The 18,446-nt window shown below is 41.5% G+C and overlaps 1 protein-coding gene across 1 annotated transcript in view; it reads right to left on the bottom strand.

The window, feature by feature from the left end:
• Positions 1 to 17,342, bottom strand: part of DTWD2 (DTW motif tRNA-uridine aminocarboxypropyltransferase 2) — a 71,995-nt gene extending 54,653 nt beyond the window's left edge. Inside the window, exon 1 of the mRNA XM_074532421.1 lies at positions 17,118 to 17,342. Coding sequence (XP_074388522.1) covers positions 17,118 to 17,257 — 140 coding nt within the window. The 5' untranslated portion in view covers positions 17,258 to 17,342. The remainder of the gene's footprint in view (positions 1 to 17,117) is intronic.
• Between the last annotated feature and the right edge of the window lie 1,104 nt (positions 17,343 to 18,446).

The following is an 18,446-nucleotide window of genomic DNA, read 5'->3' as shown; positions in this document are numbered from 1 at the left end:
GTAACTTGGAAACATTAGTTTTATTACTAGTTTTATTACTATAAAAAATTAGTTTTATATACTAGTAGTATATATTTAGCAAGCATGCTTATAAAAGTTAACAAAAAACAAGGTTAGACTGCACTTAAGTACCCCATTAAGAAGTTGACAGGAATAAGAAAGATCACAGCAGTTAATAGCTAACTTTGTGTTCATAAAAGTACCATGGTCTGAGAGGCCACTGGTATTAACTCAAACAGTTAAGTAGTAATAGTAATAGTGAAAGTAATAGTAAAAGTAAATAGTAAAAAGCTATAAACAGACTCCTAAAATAATTCAGAATTGGACAGCTTTGGACTCAAAGCAGACATAATTTCAAAGGCCTTGAGCTAACTGATGTTAGCCTACCAGAGTCTCACCAGGCAACCAGCTTTAGCATTTAGCCACTCTCAGAAAGTTAAATTCGTTTTTTGTGAAGCTGAAACACAGCTACACTCTGATTGATACTGACAGGACAGGGCCTCTTCTCCCACCAGTGGATGCTGCTGGCCCACGCTTACCCTGCTGCCCACCTCTGCTGCATGTGGCTCCCTTGCAGGCCAGTACGCAGGCTGACAGTGACACCGGGGCTCGTTTAGCCCTGGGAACTGAGCCTCGAATGTGCTGAATTTCCTGAGGTTCCTCATGACCAGACAGCTGTCAGTGTCTCTCCGAACGGCAGCTCTAACCTCCTGCAGGAGAACTGTTCCTGCACAGGGCTGTGACCGGCACGGCTGCCTTCACCCGGCCCGCCTGGGCATGGGAGCACGGTCGATGGCGCTGCCCGCAGCATAAGCCCCCACAAAGACCTCTCCTGCTTTGAACTGTGCATTGCTTGAGCTCAACAGGCCGGGAGGCTCTCTTTATTTAGTTTATTTTGTAAACCTATTACCTAGTCTGTATATTCCCAGCTTGATTTATGTAGGAAGGTCCCAAACACTCCCTAAATATTCTTAAATTCAGACCAAGGTAACCACCCCCTACTCCAGAACCAGAACCTGTAATCATGGTTACAGACAGTTAAGTCCATTAACCAGTTTGTCAAAAAAGGGTGTGCTCCTCTTCCATCTGTCCCCTACCCATATTTGTTTTAGTGGTACATGACTTCATTAGGCCTCTGATATTGCCCCTACTAAATTCCTCCCGACCCCTCTCCCAACAGGTACAAAATCTGCATTTGCCAATGCGAGCAGAATACAAAATGAAAGCAGTGGCTCAGAACAGAGTTCTATTAAATCATAACCAAATTAATAGATTTTGACAGATTATATCCACTGTACCATTATAAACATCAAAGACATCACTGAAGCAGTTTTAAAGATTTAAGCTCCACGATATTTGGGTGCCTAGATACCTTTAAAACCACTTGAGTTTAAAGCACATATTCATCAGCACCCCTGTTCACTTTTGTAATGCATAGGTGTGAGTGGGCTTGGTGAACACAAGGTGTTATTTTTTAACCTACATGGAGATGACATGTTCTAAAAGGCACTTAACATCAACTTAATACACTGTATTAGCTGCCTGCTTTTCATGCATTAGGATTTTAAAAAGAACTTTGATGATCAAGGAGAATTTAATATAGTCTCCAGAAGAATAGCACAATCAGAATTCATTGATATTTCCTTGGTATTTTAATGAAGAAATTTCCAATTAGAAAGTACAATTAACAAGCCCTTCTATTAGAAACAAAATAAACTATAATGATTTTACAGCCTTATAGCTTCATTTTTTGAAAATTCTAGCAATTAGAATTTCTGAAGTTTCTAACCAACAATTCTAATAAATCAAGGTGGGGGAAGAAAGGCAGCTTATTCCTAAATTGCTTAAGTGTAATACTTAATTCAAAAATACCAGGAAAAACAAGTTCCATACATTATAAAATTGAATTGGACTGCTACTGTTTCATATCACAGCAAACCATAAGAACCTTGGAATCAAAACTCTGAAACATTTTTAGATCATCCTTTTTTACAAAATACACTATCTTGAATTACCACTTTACAGCTGTTAAGAATACAATTCATTGTTAACAAAATTAGCCTTATCTCTGATGAACTTTTCTGCCAGTAGATTTCCTCAGACTGTTTGGAATTCCTAATTAACCCATAAACTCTAGGTACTTTTTAGATTAGGAGAATTTTCATTCCACTATCTGACAAAAGCATCAAAATATTGAATTTCTGAACATTTCATATTCATTCTAATTTAACCCACTTATTCTCTTCCTAGTGCACAATTTGCCTACTTTCAATTTCATAAAACTGGACTTTTGGAATAAATAATTGGCTTTGTGAATGTTCCTCTAACTGCTTCTGAGATGAGAGGATTCAAGAAAGAGTTAGGGAATTTAGTTGAGGACCCAGTGGGCATGGCCAATCAAGTGGATCAATTCTTGGGTCCAAATATCTACACTTGGGGAGAGATGAATTCCATCCTGAGCATATTATTTTCCCCAGAAGAGGTCCAGATGATTAGAGCTGCTGGCTCTAAGAATTGGGAATAAGAATTTGGGAGAAAGATAACCATCCAGGACCCCAGGTGCCATCAGGTGAACATAAATTGCCACTAACGGATCCCAGCTGGAACCCTAACCAGGAGGAGGGGAGGAAGGCCATGATGGAATATAGGTCTTTGATAATACGGGGGATCAAAGAGTCAGTTCCCAAAGGAACTAACACCCAACTGGCATTTGAGCGGGCACAAGAGAAGAAACTCCTGCTACGTGGCTTAATCGCCTAAAGTGGAACTTCCAATTGTACTCTAAAATAGACCCAGACACCCCAGAATACAGTGCTACTAATTTATCACCAAATCTTGGCCAGATATACGGAGAAAACTGGACAAGATTGAAGATTGGCAAGAGAAGGACATTAATGAGTTGAGAGAAGCATTGAAGGTGTATTTAAGGAGGGAAGAAGAAGGAGTAAAGGCCAAGGCTAGGATCATGGATGCTGTAGCTAGAGAAAGTATGGGGGGCAAGAAACTCTATCCCACAATCCAAAGATTGTGTGATCATTTCTTAAGAAATAACCTGGGCATAGGCGTATATGGCTTGGCAAAAGCAATTACAAAAGAGTGTTTAATTTGTCAAAAAGTAAACCAGAAGGTTATGAGAAAGGTAGCACCTGGAGGGAGGGAATTAGCTCTAAGACCTTTCCAGGGCATACACATAGGTTTCACTGAGATGCCCTCAGTGCAGGGATACAAACATTTACTGGTTATAGTAGATCATCTCACTCATTGTGTGGAAGCCTTCCCAACAAAAAGTGAAACAGCCCAGGTTGTGGCAAGAGTAATCTTGGAGAACATTATCCCCAGATATGGAATGGTGAACACCGTAGACTCAGACCAAAATCCACATTTCATGGCCCGAACATTGCAAAATATAATCGAAGCTTTAGGAATGAAATGGAGATTACATACTCCGTGGCACCCCCAGAGTTCTGGGAGGGTGGAGTGGATGAACAAAACTCTCAAAAATGTATTGACTAAATTGATTGAAGAAACAAAAATTAATTGGCTAAAGTGTTTGCCCCTAGCACTTTTGCGCATCAGAACAAGACCCGGTCTGATATAGGGATTTCACCCCATGAAATGATGTTTGGACTGCCATATTTGTTAACACCCTATAGCACAGGAGACTACTTGGAAGGAGAAGAAGCTACCAGAAAATATTTAGAAGTCATTGGAAGAACCCTAGAATGACTTAGAAGAAGTGGATACCTCCCCTAAACTTCCCCTCTGGACACAAAAGTCCATGACATTAACCCAGGAGATTGGGCTTTGATAAAATCCTGGAATAGTGGACCATCTATGCTTAAATTTGAAGGGCCCTTTCAGGTACTCCTCATCGCTAATTTGGCTGTGCACACCAGAGAAAAGGGCTGGACCCACATCACGAGAATAAAAGGAAAGTCTCACCTCTGGGCACTGGACAGGATTCAATGTCAGTTTCTCCCTCTGGCATTGGACCAGATACCACACCTCTCTCACCCCCTAACTCAGGACAGGATTCAACCACATCACGAGTTAATTCACCTGAATATACCATTACAAAAGGACCGAAAGATTTAAAGTTGACTCTAAAAAGGAAGAGCCAAAAAGACTGATGAACAGAAAAGACTTTGGTATCAGAACCATACCGTATCTTAAAGTGTTATAAGACAGTTCTGTGTTTAAAAGAGGTTTGTAAAAAGGTTAAAGTCTGTTAAGTAATTCTGGTTAAGTTCTCCCAACTTAGTACCAAAGACTCCAGGTTAATCTTCTACAGAGTGCTCCCCTAGGAAAAACTAAATTAGGAAAGGCAGACCAAGAGAGGTTTAACCAGAGAAGTAGGTAGAAGGGACTCTAAAGAGCTTGAAGGCTTTTTCTTAGTAAAAGTCCCCAAGAGGCAAGGCCGGGTGGGCAGGCTGTGCAAGATGACCCAAACCAGACTCTTGGGAAGGGCAGTAATGATGGCTCTGATTGCTGGTGGTGCTCTGGGGAGCCCAGCTGAGCCGTGCAGTGAGTGCTACCAACCCCTATATGAGGAAGAAGAAATTCCTTGTCGAGAGTCCACATCAATTTTAACCCTAATTGTGTTAACCTCTCCCAATTGGTCCTTTGTCAAGAAGATGACAAAATGTATTGGATAGCCTGGAATACCACCACTCTTAGAGAGCAACTCCTGGGACAGTGCCTTGTAGGAGAAGCCTGGTTGTGCTTTGAACATGATGCTACTGAAGCAATCCTGGTGGATCTGGTCAGAGAAAGAGATAGTAAAAGCAATAAGAGAACAGGACCAGTTAGAGATACCCCGAGATAAGAGTCTATTCATTGATTCAGTGGAAAAAATCAGCCACAAATTGAATCTAACTAATTGTTGGGTTTGTGGAACTACCAAATGACCGAAATTTAGCCATGGGAAGGGATTAGTTGAAGGGTGCTAGAAATCTTAAACTGGACATAGAATAACCCAGAATTTAGTGTTACAGAGGTGAAGGGAAAAGAACAACAAGATCTGAAAGCAAGAATAATAAGAGAAAAAGCTATCTTAAGAAAAGGGAAGGGGTACTGTACGCCAGTAAGAAGAATGGTTTGCAAAAGGTATTTAGCAGTAAAAAACTCAGCTACCTAGTGGATCCCAGGAGATCCAAATAAATTTTGGTCTGTTGAGAACAAAGAAGGGAACAAGTGCATCCACCATGAAGCACATGAACATTATGAGTGTGCTAAAAAAGGGATAAATCCCTTTTGGGGAATGAAAGAAATTTCTAAATATTGGGAATGTCCAACAGAAACTAAGAACACATTTTGGGGGGCCCCTAAACACCTGTTTTGGATTTGTGGTACTACAACATACACTAAATTGCCAGGAGACTGGTCTGGCAGTTGCACCATTAGAATGATAAAATCAGCTTTCTTTTTATTACTCGAAGAATCTGGATGAAGTTTAGGAGTTCCTACATACGATGATTTAAGAAATACCAAATGGAGGAGGCGAAGTGCAATATAAATTGGAAGAATCCAAAGTTGTAAGAGCCAGGTTCGAATCCCAAGAAAAATTATCAAGACTTATGGCCCAGCCACTTGGGCTCAAGATGAGTCCTGGGGTTATCAGACCCCGATATCCATGTTAAACAGAATCATCAGGCTTCAGGTAGTACTAGAGATGAAGAGTGCAATCATTAGAAACATCTCAAAATAAGAAAACTAGCATGTGTAAGTAACCAAGAACAGACTCCTGCACTTGATTCCAGTTGGTGGAATGGACTTTCAAAATATATTGGTGGAAAAAAGTAGCTTTCCTCACCGTGTTTATACTTGCTGTCTTGCTCGTTTTACCATGCTTTTTTTCCTGCTTAATTAAAATGCTAACATCTGCCATGCAGACCAACCTAGAGACCTCTAGAAAATTAACCTGAAGAAACCAAAAAAAGTAATAAAGTTAAGTAACCATGATTACCAGAGTGCTCAAGAAATTTATAATCAATACAAAAAAATTAAAGGAGTTCTATGCTCATGAGTCAGAAATTGCAAGTTGACGTGAGCTTAAGTTTAAGCCCGATCAAAGAAAAAGAGGGGCACTGTTATGAGGAGAAAAGTTGCCCATTTTTTTTAAAGGTTGCAGAGTTCACAGGTTGAGCCAGTTGCTACCAGGGTGGAGTTCTAACTGTTTGTTGTGGTAATCATCTGTTGTTAATAGTTTTTTGTTAACTACCTGTTGTTGATGGTTGGGAATTCCCTTTTTTGTTGAGTGGCACCCTGTTGCTTCCCAGAGGGTGGAACCGGATGGTGAAGAGGAGGGGACATCGGAGTTGGCACGCAAATGACATTGGGGCTGGCATGCAAATGAAGAAGGCCCACACCAAACCTAGCAAAAACCCTTAAAAACAATGAAACAATGAGCCAACATGGAACTGAGGGGTCAAAGTGATGTCTAGATGTGAGGAACAGAGTCCAGGGTCCGCTAAGACCCTTTTCACCCCTCACCCTAAGCTAAAGATGTCGGCTGGAAAGAGGACCTCAAATGTCAAACCAAAAAACTGGGAATCTCCTGGTGCTCTCGTGAGGATGGAAGCCCCAGCTCTGCCGGCAGACCAGTGGACAAAGCTGCCCATCTTCCTCTTCCTCCTCCATGCCATTTGTGGGAGCAGTGGTGGTATGAGCATGACCTGTCAGTTCTTCCCACCCAAGCTGATTTTTAGTAAAGGCATTAAAAAGGAGAAAGATCTCCTGCCCTATTTATTTCAACAGGTATGCTTCTAGAAACAGCACAGACAAGTACTAGGCTGACAGATCCAGGAGTCTGAACTGGGTTTATTTATTCCAAGCAAAAAGCATTAGAGTTTTCGATGAAAAACATTTCAGCAGAGCTTGTGAAACAAAAGTACAATTCTGTTAACCCTATAAAAGTGCCAAGTGAAAACTGAATCCAGTGTTCAAAACACAATTTGGCTTTTAAAAAATGAGAAAGGGACACACATTGCACAGGATAAGTGTGAATGGGAGATCAGGGGGTGGAATGACATACAGTCATTAAAAGGGAGAGAGAAGACTCCAACAATTATCACAGCTGAAAGGGAAAAGAAACAAACAAAAAATTTCATCAATGAAAGAAATCAGAAAAAAATCAAGTGGAAGAAGTCAGATGACCCTGATAAATCATTCTCAGATTACTTAGAAGAAAAAATAAATTCTAAGAAATTCTATGCATACTGTTTCAACAAAGGAAGAAGGTTTGAGTGATGCACCTGAAATGACAGGAAAGGTTTTTTTAAAAACAAAACTCGAACTGAGGGAAAATGTAAAAAAAGAAAGAAAGAAAAAACAGACAACAGGTAACTGAAAAGAATCTAACAGAATTAAGACCAATCAATCACAGGATGCTCAGACAAGCTCTATAGCACATTACATAATAAATAACTCAGGGATATGTCAGGGCTGCCTCTCCTCAAAAGAGATAGCGCTGCAGCTGAAATTTACGTATGCCAATATCAGATGTAAACCCCAGATATCACATTAAAAATCACTCAATTTGCTGCACTTAAACCAACTCCTATTTGGGTATATGGATAACAGTCTTCAGCTACTTTTGTAACCCCCAAAGAATGGAAAGTAAAATTCATCCTTTTATAGATTTTTGGTTTGTGCTAGGTTTACAAAAATCAAAAGCAAATCAAGAAAAATAACGATTAGTATTTTTTAGTATTCCTTACAATTAAACTGGGAAGGCTTGCTCAATGTTGAAGCATTTTTGACCTCTTTTACAATGCACTACCAACCCCAAGGAAACGGTATGCTTGGTGTAATTACAGAGTAGAAGCCAATCAAACACACTACATTTTTTTAACTAACAAAAGATGTAGTTCTTGTCTTCAGGTGTGCTCCTATTAACCAATAGCTATCCATGGACCATATGTGGCCAGCCTGATATATCCTCTTTCTTTTTTTAATACCAACAGATCAAAAAAGTATGCTAACCAAGTCAGCTGAGGCACAAAACCAGCACCTTAAAAAGGTCACTACTCATCAATCTGATCACAATATAGTATGAAATTAATAAATGCCTTTGAAGTTCAGTACAGCAGAAATAAGTAACAGTGAAGTCACAAAATCTTTAGTTCACCAACAGCTCTGGCACCACTCAATATTGGTAATACACACCAAAGAAACATCAGCATGAAAAACTACTGCATATACAGTAACTGCTAAACACAGAAGAAAAAAAAAGAAAAAAAACCAATGTTTAGCTTGATATTTATAATTCTAGCTAAGAGAAGATACAGAATTTAGTGACCAAACTATAATCATTTAAAGCAACATCACCAGAAGCATGTTAAGATTATAAAAGGCACTGAACTTCCAATCTAATGCTTGATAATTTTTCCACTTTAACTATTCTTCTTGAAATGTGGTATAGATTACATATATGGTAGTTAATCAATTTCAAACAAGTTACATCTTAATTTGTAGTTGGTAAATTCCACATCTTTTTTACTACCAAGTACGCAAGTTCAAGACCCCCTCTTAACATTCCTCTAATCTCCTTGAGCATCTTCTATTGAAATAAATAAAAACTTAACAGACATTTGTGTCCATCAAGCAAAAAGGGTAATTCTTGAATGGAAGAAACTTCCAGGTTGTATACTTTTGCTATTCACGCCCCCAGTCCTATTCAAATTCCTTAGCCTCTTCAGAAGAGCTGACATATTACAGCATAAATATCTCTGCTTCTCCAGTGGCAAGAAAAGCAACATAACCACTTAATGCTGAAATAAATTTTCAGTTTGTAAAGTAACTTTCTGCTGTTGCAAAAATAGGCACTTACTGATAAAATAATCTGCAATCTGCTGTAAAACCATTCAGAAATTATCTTCTCTTAATGTCTTCAAGCATAAAACTCAAAACAATAATTTGTTCTGTGGTCTTGTGGCTGGACTCTCTGCTGGCAAGTGAAGTACTACCAACTCCAAGACTGGGGGCAAGAGGCCACCAGCACCTTCTTGCTTAAGAACTTAGCTCACTTTCTAGCTTTCTAAGTGCAGTGCTCCTGATCTCTCAATGCAAACACATGCTCCCCCAAGAAACGTGTGTTTCTTGGCTGGCTAAGAAAACATAAATCAAGTAACAAAAAATACAATCATGGCAACAGAGTCCTTCTTGCTATTCACTTTATCTACAGGGCTGACAAACACCTGGAGAAGGGTCAGACACCTGAGTGGCACCCAGGTCTCTCTTACCTTCTCAGCTGCCTACATACCTACACTTAGGGAAACAAAATATATCTGCACATCTACCCTGATGAATTCCCTATTTATATAAAACTCACTGAATGCTGGGAATAAACACCTACAATACATTCATAGTAAAGAGATAAGAAATCTTTGATAAATACTTCTAGCTATTTTTGAAAGAAATACTACCTATAGGTGAAAAGGCCTCAAATATTTTATCAGGCTTCTCTGCATTAAAGTTAGCTTACAAAAGCCTCATTCCAGTTATTATGTCCCCAGGTTTGGACGATACTTTGGAAAACCTATGCAAGCAATTAGTGGGTCAACACAAGGATACAATAGAATTGAAAAGGCACAGTATTTTTTGAAAAGTAATAACTGTTACAAAAAAGTTACAAGAAAGAAAATTCAGTTCCTTAGACCAAAAACCTATTAAGAGATAAATAATTTCTGATTCCTTCAGCTATACTGGAACACACAGAACAATTTATTCACTCTTCTATTAGAAGCAACAGCTGAACCCCTTTAAAAAACCCAGTTCCTCTCTCCAGTTCTTCCTTTCTAGGCAACTGCCTCCTGCCAGACCTCAACTGGAGTTGTGCCGCTTACAAAGTCCTTCTACAAAAAAATCTGAAAGCAAAATAAGACTTATTTCATCAACAGAATAATTTTTCACACATACTCTGGTAGACATATCCGCAAAATACTACTACTTACCAAAATATCTCTCTCAGCAAACGCTGATGCTGCAGACTCTCTAGAGACAGCCACATAGACTACACTACATACCATCTCCATAACGTAACTTTGGACTGTGATTAAGAACTGGAAAGCCAAATTCATGCTTACAAAAGATTACTATCTCTGGCAGTTTCTGCCTCATTTCAGAACAAAGTTTTATTACCAACTACTTATGCTCTTCTGACAAATCTCATATTCACCACTGTCTCTTTACTGTCAGTGGTGGGTTGACCCTGGATAGGTGCCACATGCCCACCAAAGCCTCTAGCACTTCCCACCTCAGTTTAACAGGGGGGGAAAAGATAATGAAAGTCTCATGGGATGAGACAAGGACAGGGAGAAATTACGCACCAGCTACCAGAGGAGGTGAAGACTCAACTTAGGGAAATGGGTTTGCTATTAATCAGAGTAGGACAACAAGAACAAAACACAAATCCTAAAAACATCTTCCCCTGCCCCTCCTTTCTTCCCAGGCTCAATTTCATTCCCAGTTTCCCTACCATCCACAGTGTTGTGACTTCATCACACACTCTCTGCTACTCATTTCTCTGCAAGGAGAAGATTCTTCACAGTCTTCCCCTGATCCAGAGTCCCTTCTCACAGGAGACAGCCCTCCACAAATGTCTCCAACATGACTCCTTCCCCTGGCTCCAGTTTTTCATGAACTGGCACCAGTGTGGGTCCCTTCTACAGGATCTCAAGTCCTGCCAACAAACCTGCTTCCATGCAGGTTCTTTGCCCGACAGGTCCCGCCAGGAGTCTAATCCAGCCATGCTTCCCACAGGACCACAGCCTCCTTTGAGCATCCACCTGCTTGGGTGTGGGGCTCTCCAAGAGCTGCACATGGAGCTCTGCTCCACACAGATCTCCATGGGCTGTGGGTGGACAGCCTGCCTCACAATGGTCTTCACCATGAGTTGCAGGGGAATCACAGCTGCGCTGCTGCCATGGCTCAACCTTGCCATGCGGCGGATCCTTCTTGGAGCATTCTGCATGTTAAGGGAGCTGGTTGACACTATTACAAGGACAGTTTTGATGATCTCCAGATAAGAGAGGTTGCTGAGGTCTGAAAGAAAGCTAATGTCACTCCTCCCTGCAAGAAGGTCCAGGAAAGTACAGGTCAGTCAACCTTACATCAACCCCTGGCAAGACAGTAGAGAAAATCCTCATGGAAACCATTTCTAAGACAAAAAAAAAAGGATATTGAGAGTAATCAGACGGATCTAGAAAGGGAAATCCCATTTGATCAACTAGATGGCCCTCTATAGTGCAGTGAGTACCTTGGTGGATGAGAGGAAAGCAGTAGATGTTGTTCATCTCAGCTTTGATAATTCTTCTGACAGTGTCTCACCCTCCTAGACAAGCTGATAAAGTACCTGGATAAACTGACAGTGAAAAGAACTGGCTCAAAGCCAGGTGCTGAGGGCATGACCAGAGGGATAAAGTCCAGCTGGAGACAAGCTGCTAGTGGACTACTCCAGACATTGATACTGGGCTAACACCATTTAAACTCTTCATCACTGACCTGTATGCTGGGACAGAGCGTGCCCTGAGAAAGCTCACAGCTGACAGGAGTGGCTAGTACATGGCACTGTGGCCATCCAAAGGTGTGACTGATGATAAAAAAACCCTTTCAAGAAAAAGTTCAGAAAAAAATGTAGGAAGACACCTTGGCTATCACAAAGGAAGCTGGACTTATTTCAATACAAAGGGACTAGAGGGTGGCCTTTGCTTTAGATAAACTTCTCTGTGCATCAACTGCTTGTGTAAATGGCCTCCACCCAAAAATCAAGAGATAATTATCTTCCTGACCCCAAGAAAATCAATAGAGACAATTATCTTTCTGACCAGCCAGACCAGCATGGAAGAAGTATTTACATGGCTTAGCATAGTACAAAAGCTGAACAAATACGAAATGAACTTCAAAAAGAGCAGTGGGTTTTAGGTGGATTCAACCCATGCATTCCCTTCTGGTAACTGAGGATGGACAGTGCACATCTAGAAGAACCCTGTCTGGGGATGTTGGCCTCTGGCAGGATGGACCTTTACAGACTGGAGAACGGGGCTCGAAGGAACCTCATGGAATTTCAACACAGGTAAATGCAAAGCCCTGAATAAAAAGAACAGCCTCAGGAACCAATACACCCTTTGGAACCAAGAGCTAGCTGGAAAACAGCTCTATAGAGAAGAAACTGGCAGAGAGGCTAATAATGAGCCAGCAAACTGTCCTTGCCCTTGACACAAAGGCCATCAATAGCAAACTGGGCAGCATTTAACACTGCTGCCTGGAGGTCAAGAGATGTGATCCTTCCTCTCTACTCAGCACTACTAAGGACATGACTGGAGTGTTGGGTCCAGATCTGGGCCTCCCAGAACATAACAAGCTTATTGGAGTAGGGCCAGCACACAGCTAAAGATGACTATGGGACTGGAAGTTTTTGAACAAGAAGAGGCTGAGAAATTGGACTCTTTGTCCTGGAAAAGAGAAGACTAAGGAACACATTATCACTGTGTATAAATGATTGATGGGAGGGAATGAAGATGAAGCTCTTCTCAACAGCACCCACTATCAGAGCAAGAGGCAAAACATACAAGTAAACTAAGAAACTCCATCTGAACACAGATGGAATCAAACACTGGGAGAAATTCCCAGAGCAGTTGTGCAGTCTCCGTCCTTGGAGATATTCAAAACCCAGCTGGACACAATCCTGGGCAACCTGGTTTAGCTGATCCTGCTTCAGCAGGGGTCTGAACCCAAGGTGACCTCAAGAGGTCCCTGCCAACCTCACCCATTCTGTATGTAAGATTCTGTGATGTAAGCAATGGTGACATGACAGAGTGACCAAGCTACAGCCCCAGCTGGGTATGTCAGACTGTGAGCGTGGTAATTGACAATTATGTCCTCATAGGAAATGGGTTTTCATCTCCACACAGCAATAACAAAAACATGCCAAACGGAAAAAATCATCCCGAAGTACAAGCAATAAAAGGCTATGAAGCTATTTTCTTTCAACAGCCCTTGCTAAAATACTTAATGCAAGCTTATTTCACTTTCTGCAACTGCTACTCAAACTTTAAAAATTCATGTTTGAACCTAAATACCATAATAGCATGTTGTAAAGCAAATGCATATATTTATTGTGTTGAAGAAAGCCCAAATTGCTTCTTCAGACTCAGCCTTTATATGACGTAACAGAATTATTAACAAATATGTGACACTTATAAAAGAACATTACATTTTTCCTCAAAATACGAAGCAGCACCATGTCAGCAGAAGTCATTATTGAATTATCAATGCTATCAAGAACTCTCATAGCACTCAAATTCACCGAAATTATTTTAGATATAGGCAAAGGGAGTATTTATATTAAAGGATTAATGTTACTCCTTTTGTTGCGCCCCACCCTTGAAATACATATACAGCAGCACAGTACATACAATAGCAGAACTGAGAAAATACCAGTTGCTGTTAACCCAACTCTACAACATAAACCCATTCTGCAAATATAGAGGACTGTTACCAGGGGGTATTTGTGATGGCCTACATGACACCTAACAACGTCCAGATGATAAATAATACAGTTTAAAGTCATAATTTCTCCTAAAAATATTACCCAGAAGGTCTCCTATAACAATGGAATTTTTCTATGTACAGTCAAGATTTGTGGCAAGAAGTCAATTCATGGCACTTGTACTAATAAAAGGCTTTTTCCCTAACAGAACACCATATATCTAGAAAACAATGAAATCTGACCCACAGAAGTCCACAATTTCAAAATGTTAAATTACTATCAGCATCACACACAAAGTCAAATTGTTGTCCTACATTACTTCAGTTGTGGGGCCTGCTCATTTTGTTTTTCAAGCTAATAGCAACTTGAAAATTATTTGAAACCTATTCTCCTATTAAAATGTTTGGGTGTGGGGCTTTAACTTGAAAGCAATTTGAATACTTAAGTTAGCTATGAAAGCCTTAAGAAGTTATTCATTCAAAGTTTATCACCACTAACCTTTTGCTTTTGGCAGACAGACTATGTATTAAATTCTCTCCTCAAGAATAAAACAGTATGATGTACATACCTCATTTGCATCAGCTGCTTGCCATCTGAAACACCAATCATAATCAGGGTCATTTTAAACTTCTTTTTTAACTGGCACTTACACACACAACATCTTCAAAATGTAAAATTGTATTACATTATTCCATTCAAATTCTCCCCCATAAGCTATTGCAAATGCTAATATTTTCCCCACCACCACCACTGGCAATAGAAAGTCTCCAACATATAACACTTAGAAACATCCTGTCCCTGCAGGACACTCAAGTGACATTCATATTATCCAAAATGAAAACTTATCTACCTTACTCCCACATTTCTATTTCACATCTTGACTGACTGAGCACTTGTTAGCAAGTTGTCAATCAGCTGTCTTGCCATTTCTAAAAAAAATCAGAACCTGAAGTCAGTTCCCTTGAGAAATCACCAGATAATGCTAAAGAGAGCCCACTCTTCCATACTTTTGTACTGAATTCAGACCTAAATAACATTCATTAAGGAACATTGTAACAAAAATCCAGAGTTCAGAAAATTAAGGAAGTCAATTAAATATACCTGGCCCCAGCCAACACGATATTGTTAAGGATAATATTGCTTCCCGTGAGGCACCCTAAGTTACAGCGTTACCCACTTCAACTCCAAGTCATGCCACAGAGTCATGACCAATGAAAAGCAAAATTTAGCTATAATCCTGAAGAATAGCATGGAGGGGATACACTGCAAAAATACACTGAATGTACAAATTAGTCTTGCATTGTTACCACCACAAAAAAAAAAAATCCTTTTTTCTTAAGAAGTAGCTCTGTGGTCTTTTCATCCTCCTTGGTTTCCCTGCCCCTACATTTCTGTCAGTGTCTGTGCTCATTGTTCCCATGCTCCTCACAAGGAGATGTAATTCATGCACAGCTCTTTAGGAAGATGATGTTTCAATATTCTGCATGGTAATGAGGAGCTGGACAAATATTTTGTATCACATTTACTATGAAAAAAACCAGAGAGACACCTATTCTTGAAATCATTTTTGTATGTAATTCATCAGAGAATCTGTTCAAAATTTAAGGACCTCAAGTAGATATTGTGAAACACACTAATAAAATAAACAACAATAACAGAAGTACTGTACAGGCATTTTAAAAGAACTCAACATTTAAAAGCTCGGTAAGGGATGACAGTGGGTTAACTCTCACTCAGCCAATTCCTTGGCATGTAAGGACTAGAAATGCTGAGCAGTAAGCAACTACCACCAAAAAAAAAAAAAACCAAAAAAACTAAAAAAACCAAACTACTTCAACAAAGAAGATTGCTAATGTGAACAGAAACTTCAAATAAAAATATGGTTACTAGAACCTTACAAAAACATATGATTTATCTGAAAATAATTGGCATAGATTTAGGAAAAGGAACCCTACTTTTCAGACCCATTTAAGATCTCTGAAAGAGTCAATAAATACAGAGTGCTGTAGCTAACAAAATCAACTCCGGCTTTCTAAAAGAGTTCCCAAAAGGTTACTAGGGAACTAAGCAGCTATAAGATGAGGAAGGATCCTTACAAATATAAACAGAAATGCATCACCCAAGGTATAAATCTCCACCTGGCTTGCTCATACCTGGAATAATATGTGCAAGGGAGGAAGGTGGAAGCCACAGCCAAAATAAATTAAAAGATAATTCCCCTCCACTGTGGTTTGTAGGCCTGTGGTGTGTCCTTGCTAACCAGATGTTGCTGATACATGGAATTGACATGAGTTCAAGGGGGACTGGAGAAATTCACATCAACAAAACCCCTGTATTTACTGGGGGATATTAGATATTACACCCAGCTCAAGAAGTTCCCTGAGCTAAAGCTAAAGAAGTTCCCTGAGCTAAAGAGAAAAAGAGCAGCAAAAGGCAAGTGTCACTCACCTGCTTGGTTTTCATCTCTGAGCATCAGCTATTGCTTATGACTACTTTTTCCAACAGTGAACACTTACAAATACTATGACTTGCATGATACATATTTTTCATTACAACTTACATACAGGAAACTCTCCAGCAGCAAGCTTCTGAACTCTGACACTTGAAAAGAGACTGCAACTACACTGTCAGCAAAATTACATGCCTTTCCACTAATTTCACCAATGACCAGGAACAGATCAATCAGTATAGGTGCTGAGAAGCCTTTTTTCCCTGGCAGTTATGCACAAGCATTTCAGTTCAGCAACTCGCTCTTGCTTTACTAAAAGTACATATATACATACATAAACATACAATCAGATTGTGAGATATTTCTGTAAGACCATAAGTCACTGTCTGCTTCAAAAAGACACCTGAATTCACAAGCTTTATTAATCAATGCTTGAATGGATTTCAAAATTAGCCATAAAGCTGTTAGGTAAGGCTAGTTTTTCATTTTCTTTTGACAAAGCACCAAAGACAGTGCAGATGTACTGAGCCTCATGTGCCTCGCTGCATGGCATTCAGGGGACACATTGCTTCCCCTTTGCTTTTCTAAGGCGAGCATACAGAGAAAAGGTGTAGCACCATCTCTGTGTTGAGCCTCTAGGTATTCCCCACCACATTTACCGACTCCTTGGACAACAGAGTTAATTCATGTCATGTTACTGCTTCACAAGAGGTGCGTACATGCCTTTAGGACATGACGGCCTCAGGACAAGAGGCAACAGGCAGAAACTGACGCCCACGAAGTTCCACCTGAACATCTCTACTGTATCTGGAACAGATAGTCCAGAGAGGTTGTGGAGTCTCCGTCATGGGGATACCCAAGAACCATCTGGACACAATACTCTGCCGTGTGCTTTGGGATGGCCCTGCTTGAGCAGGGGGTCTGCACCAGTGGACCCCGCGCGGTCCCTCCCAGCCTGACCCGTCCGCGACTGTGCAATGCCACAGGCGCTGGAGGGTGCAAAGGGCGAGCGAGAGACCCTGCTCACACCGACCCGCTCCGTGCGGGGGTCCCTGAGGGCGACTCAGTCCCTACCGAACCACCGACCCGCGCCCGCCCGGGGCCTCAGCGCCGCCTCACGGCCAGCGGGGCGGGACCCACCGGCCCCGCGGCACCTCCGTGGCCCCACGCCCGCGTCACCTGCAGCGCCCGCACACGGGCCGCCTCTCGCAGCACTCCACCGGCAGCTCCCACAGCCCCTCGCAGCCCTCGCCCTCCCCGCCCGGGGCCGTGGCCGGGCCCGCATCCGCCCCGCCGCCGCCGCCGCCGCTGCCCTCCATGCCGGCGCGGCGAGACCGGGAGACCGCCGACCGCCAGGGGGCGCCATCTGGCAGGAGAGCGAGCGACCCCTGCTCACGTGAGGAGGCGGCACCGCCCCTTCCCCGGGCCACGCCCAATAGGAGCGCCCGAAGCGCCGGCGGAACCACGCCCACCGGGGCGGTGCCAATGCGAGCGGCTCGCGCTCCACAGCGGGGCACGGCCGGCAGGGGGCGCTGTCGGCGCGCGGCGGTCGCGCGGAGCCGCGTGGCCTTCCCGGGCAATGCCGGGAGCGCGCGAGCCCCGTCCCGCCGGGAACGGGGAACCCCGGCCCGCCCCTGCCCTCAGCGCACGGTACCGGCACCGCCGGGAGGGACCGGCGAGCAGCCCAGCAGGGCCGGAGCTGACAGCGCCCCGCTCCGCGTAGGCAGCAGCTCCTGGTGCTACTAGTGAACTCGGGTGGGAGACTGAATTTTTAATACTGTTTTTATTTTTTTTTTTTAATCACAGACTTCTGGTTATTACCTAATTATCTGACCACTTAAATTGATATTTTATTCCAATTGATATTTTATTCCATATTTTAGTCCAAGTAGGACTTCCCGTGCCCTAGATCCCTTATACCCTGTCCTGGCCTCGCACAACTCCAGTGGAGTTTCTGCGGCACAAGACACAGTGTAAGTTATACTGTGGTCATGTTGCAGTTTACATTAGAAATCTTCTGAAATATAGCAGCCAGTAGATTTCCACACAAGAGATCTTCTCCTGAAATTAGCATCTGCAGATGAGTGGGCTGGTTGTATTATTTCCTGTTTTCTGTTCTGTATCCAAAATAAACTGTATTGTGTTTACGTATTTACAATCATCAGACTCATTTGATGTAATTCAGGCCTCCTGCTATTAGATTCATTCATATTGTGCAATATTCATGCACAATATTAACATAGTTTTATTTTTAAGTTGTGTATTTTTGTACTATACTTTTTTATTTGTAGCTCAGATTTGTGGCACTAATTTTCTTGTGTAGCCATTGAAATAAATTTTCCTCACAAGACTGAAAAAATCAGAGATCATTGATTCTGATGCTGGCTAAATACTTATACACTGTAAATAAAAAAAATTTAAAAAGAACCACCAAAGAAATTTTAAAAACACCAAAGAAACAAACAGAAAGAAAAAAAAATCTAGGTAAAAAGGAAAATACCACTATGA

Source organism: Zonotrichia albicollis, chromosome Z, assembly GCF_047830755.1.
Source record: "Zonotrichia albicollis isolate bZonAlb1 chromosome Z, bZonAlb1.hap1, whole genome shotgun sequence".
NCBI lineage: Eukaryota > Metazoa > Chordata > Aves > Passeriformes > Passerellidae > Zonotrichia > Zonotrichia albicollis.
The sequence above is the reverse complement of the archived record's forward strand: the minus strand, read 5'-3'. Positions and strand labels throughout refer to the sequence as shown.